The sequence below is a fragment of the Electrona antarctica genome (assembly GCF_951216825.1).
Source record: "Electrona antarctica genome assembly, chromosome: 15".
NCBI classification, from domain to species: domain Eukaryota; kingdom Metazoa; phylum Chordata; class Actinopteri; order Myctophiformes; family Myctophidae; genus Electrona; species Electrona antarctica.
Window position 1 is genome coordinate 16,979,401 of NC_136796.1, and position 4,847 is coordinate 16,984,247.

Sequence of the window (4,847 nt, forward strand, 5' to 3'; positions counted from 1 at the left end):
ACGCACGCACGCACGCACGCACGCACGCACGCACGCACGCACGCACGCACGCACGCACGCACGCACGCACGCACGCACGCACACACGCATGCACGCGCACACACACACACACGCACACACGAGTCATTCTTGTTTAATATAGCCACGGCATAAATTTACGCAGATCATTTCCCGCTTGGATTAACAAAAAGTAAATAATAACTATGTGTGATTCGGAACGCAGGCTATTTATTTTTTCTTCTATATTTCCTGAAAAGGAACAGTTTGTGGACATAGGAGGTTTCCACCTGACTGTGATGATACACAGCAGTGAGACCATTATGGCTGAACACTGACAGCATGTCACCAAAACCAATGTGTTCTCTCCATTTTCCAACAGGACAGCTGCGGCGTCTCTGCTTCATTAAAACCGCTGCCCGTGGTCGTTGGAAATCAGTGGTAACACGGTAACAAAGTACCTTTACTGGAAATCAGTGGTAACACGGTAACAAAGTACCTTTACTGGAAATCAGTGGTAACACGGTAACAAAGTACCTTTACTGGAAATCAGTGCAGGTAACACGGTAACAAAGTACCTTTACTGGAAATCAGTGGTAACACGGTAACAAAGTACCTTTACTGGAAATCAGTGGTAACACGGTAACAAAGTACCTTTACTGGAAATCAGTGCAGGTAACACGGTAACAAAGTACCTTTACTGGAAATCAGTGGTAACACGGTAACAAAGTACCTTTACTGGAAATCAGTGGTAACACGGTAACAAAGTATACCTTTACTGGAAATCAGTGATAACACTGTAACAAAGTACCTTTACTTGAGTAGCAGGCCCGGCGGGAGGTCATTTGCGGGGTCATTTGCGGGGTCATTTGCATAAGTAGAGGGGTCAGCCCTTTAAAGTGTCGTTGCCCTTTGCAAAAATAAATCTTGACTAGGCGGGGGTCAAGGTGGTCCTTGCCCCGCCCCATGCACCCTCTTTTAAACTTACTTTATACTTTATACTGTTGGGATGGTTGTACGTCGGTTGGACACAACCTTTTACATGATCCTGTTTCTGGCTTGACACAAACTTTGACCCCTGGGCAAGCAGCAAGCAATGCACGAGACTCAAATCCAGAATAGAAGAGGGAAGTTACATATGGGCAGCTTTAAGTAAAATAAATACATAAAAATAGAATAACATAAGGGAGCAGATTCTGCATAGAAAGCAAAGCATGGTCCATGCAGGAGAACAGAGTCACCCTCCTTTGATGAATCGAGCTCATTTTCTCTTTGATTTATGATGCCCCTCCACTTTTTCTGCAAGATATATTTTTTTTATCCAAGCTTGGCCCTCTATAATATGATGTCGATATCAGGTGGAAAACTTGTATGTCACGTTTCAGTAAATGTAGCCTATAAAAAAAGAACCTGTGTTGTGTTTCAATGGATCCAATGTAGTCGGGCGGCAGTGGCTCAGGGACCGGATGGGAACTGCAATGTTCCCAGTTGGAACCCGGGCTCCCCCAGAGTTAGTGTCGAAGTGTCCTTGAGCAAGACTCTGAACCCCTAATTGCTCCTGATGTGCAGGTGCCTTGCATGGTTTCCTCCGGCATCGGTGTGTAAAGCGCCTTGGATAAAGGCGCTATATAAATGCACCATTTACCATTTAGTTACTATTTAGTCACAAGCTCTTGTTAATACTTTCACTGGTTCAATATTTATAAAATAAAACATACAGACACACTTTACCACTTTCACTTTCACTCTAAAAACAAATAGCACAGCTGTGGTACAAGCTCACAGGGCATCACAGCGTGGCGTGAGCTGGTAGATGCCGTGTTTTGCTGTTTTTGTAAGGCGTGCGAACCAAAAGAAAGTTGAAACATGGAGATACTAGGTTTCTGCCCGACAGTAACGATAAATGACCGGTGTCACATGGTTTGTGCTGTCAGTTGAGGACTTTCTCTTGCCCTTTTTTCCCCGTGTGCCGCTTCGTGCGCACGTGACGGAAAGAATTGAGCGAGGAGGGGCAGAAGGATGTGGTACTTTGATGTGAAGTCTGGTGGTGGCATGATAAGCCTGTCCCCTCCGCCTGCTGTGTCGAGGGACAGCTGGCCTCGCACTGGCTGCTGTGTGACACTGACACACACATGCACGCACGCACGCACGCACACACACGCACGCACGCACGCACGCACGCACGCACGCACGCACGCACGCACGCACGCACACACACACATGCACACACATGCACACGGATACAGATATGGCAGGCGTGAGCTGAACACTGGTGTGAACCACTTGACAGACATGAGAAACGGGAATTCAATTGTCGATTATTGTGGCCCAGATAATTGTGCTTAACAATTATGCGATTCATTCATTATTTTGAGGGGCGCTAGCCCCTCCTATGTCCAGCTTTGAGGGTTTAAATTGTAATTGTAATTGTAACACAAACATTGAATGCCATTGACAATGAATGGGCAGCTTTGAATGTCTACAAACATTGTGTAAACACAAACATTGAAGACAAAAGTGAGGACGCAAATTGTGATTGGCCGGAATGAGATAATGTATGGTGATAAGAGCGCCCCCCACTTCACACGATTTTTATATTTATAAAGTAAACGCCTGCGGTCCACGAGGCTATGGGTCTCCTGGTGAACCTGTCTCGTTCTCTTGCTCCGTCTGATCCATCGTTATTGTCATTCAACAATACATGAAATGCAGAATTGAACAAAATTTCGTTCCACTGGCTTATTATAATCCAAAACTATGACTTTTGAAAGTTTGTTTAGAGCACTTATGACGTAATTTGATTGCCAGCCAAGTCTATGGACTTTAATGTTTGTTTAGGGCACTAAATGACAACGTAAGACATCACGAGGCTGATGTAAATACAATGGTCGCCCCTCACTTCACACTTGATTTTTCTTTTTTTTGAGTGGTGCAAACCACTCCAACAACCAGCTTTGTCTGTATCTGTGTATGTGTGTACCTGTACGTGGCCCCACACACGGGTGAGCATGGTTGCTATGGTTAGTGTGTGACGTCACTCAGTTCACACGGGTGTGATTTTTTTAAAGTCTGATAGCTTGGGGAAAGAAATGCTCCCCATGCTTCGGAACCTTTTGCCAGAGGGCAACAGAGTGAATAGTCCATGATGATGTGGGTGGGTAGGGTCTGGCCTGATGTTATTGAGCCTAGTCGGACAGCGGTTGTGAGCAATGTCCTAATGGAAGGAATCCACCATCCACCATTTCCCCTGCCAGGCTGTTGCATGGTGTCATTAATAACATCTATTGATGGGTCATTAATCATCTCCATTGATCAGCGTGTCGTTAAGAGATAGACAGATTCACGGCAGCTGCACAGTGAGACGGGTCATGCTAGGTCACCACTGTGAGCTCAGGTTCTTTTTTCCATTTGTTGAAAAGTAACAGTTTTGGACATGGAAATGTCTCCACATATGGAGATCTTTTCTGCCATCTACTAACATATTCGGACCCCTGTGAGAGTGAGGGAGCCGATTGGAATTGGGCTGCGTTGTACGATGGTGTCACGCCCCAAATATCATTTGATCAATACGCTTGGAGCTGGGAGATGTGCTATTGTAATCACCTTTAATGGAAAAATGTATTGAATCCTTATGTCGTTATAGACATGATGTTGATGACATCACAGGTTAGAGTGTGTTTTGGAGACACTAGTTCATGTTGACAACATCACATGGATTCTAGAATGTAGTGCCGTTCCCTTTTAAGAGCCCCATGTGGCTCATCATCATCTTATGTATTGACACTGATCGTCCTGGGTAACATCTTCAGAGGAACAGTATCGTCATCATTATAAATGTATGGAAAGAGTCTCTCAGTGAAGGTGTGTGTGAAGGTGTGCAGGTGTGTGTTAGTATCAGGATCAGAGAAGGACAGCTCTCCTCTGTTCCAGTCCAGTTGGACTCTGATCCTCCAGGGTTTCTGATTCACGGAGAGAAGAGTGATTGACCCTGAGAAGGATTCTGCTCTATATTCACCATCCTCATCTAAATCTATTCTCCAGCATGGACCGCCATTGCGTCCTTTCCTCTGGTGAGACTCTGCTAGCACGCCTACTGTCCAGTCCGCGTTATCTCCAACCTGGACATCCCAGCTGTGAGTCCCTGAGTTAAAGCCCTCAGAACCCATGATGTGACCATAGAAGTCAAACCTCTCTGGGTTGTCAGGAAGCTGCTGTTTATCTCCATGAGTCGCACTGGTCAGATCATCAGACAGGGTGTAACTTGGAAAGGCAGTGTTGGGGTCCAGAATGACAGGAGTGTAGGAGACAATGTGCTTCATCTTGTCCCAGACTCTGAAGGCCAGGTTTCCCAGGTGTTTGGCCTGGTCGATCAGTGCTCCCGAGACCAGCTGTGGGTCCTGCAGTGTGAGTCGGACTCTTTCCACTGTGGCCTTATAGTTCTTCAGGGATGAGACATGTTCAGCTCTCAGCTCCTCCTCTATGGCTCCGATTGTGTTTGAAATGGTTGATATTTCTCTGTTCAGACCCTCAATCTTCTCCTTCATCATATGACTCTTCTGCTCCTCTTCCTCCCTCAGTGCAGTGATCCTAGCCTCCTCTTCCTCTTGCAGAAACTGATGAAGCTTCTTAAACTGTTCCTTAATCCTCCTCTCTGTGTTCTGGGTCTGGACCTCAATGTGTTCTGCTGCTTGGTCACACTTTGTTTTAACGTCATTAAAGACCTTTAGTTTCTCCTGTAAGATCGTCAGTGATTCCTCGGCTGCCTCCTTGGGATCCATTTTCCGATGTTTCTCTTCAACAAAGGTCTCACACAGGTTCTTCAGAGCCAGGTTACAGGGTGGATCATCCAT

General features: G+C 45.9%; 1 protein-coding gene across 1 annotated transcript; it reads right to left on the reverse strand.

Annotated features, from left to right (window-relative positions):
* Nucleotides 1-3,767: 3,767 nt before the first annotated feature.
* Nucleotides 3,768-4,847, reverse strand: LOC306937962 (E3 ubiquitin-protein ligase TRIM35-like; the record flags this gene model as incomplete). Its single annotated transcript, XM_079521986.1, has 1 exon — nucleotides 3,768-4,847. The coding sequence occupies one exon, from the start codon at nucleotides 4,845-4,847 to the stop codon at nucleotides 3,768-3,770; it is 1,080 nt and encodes a 359-aa protein (XP_079378112.1).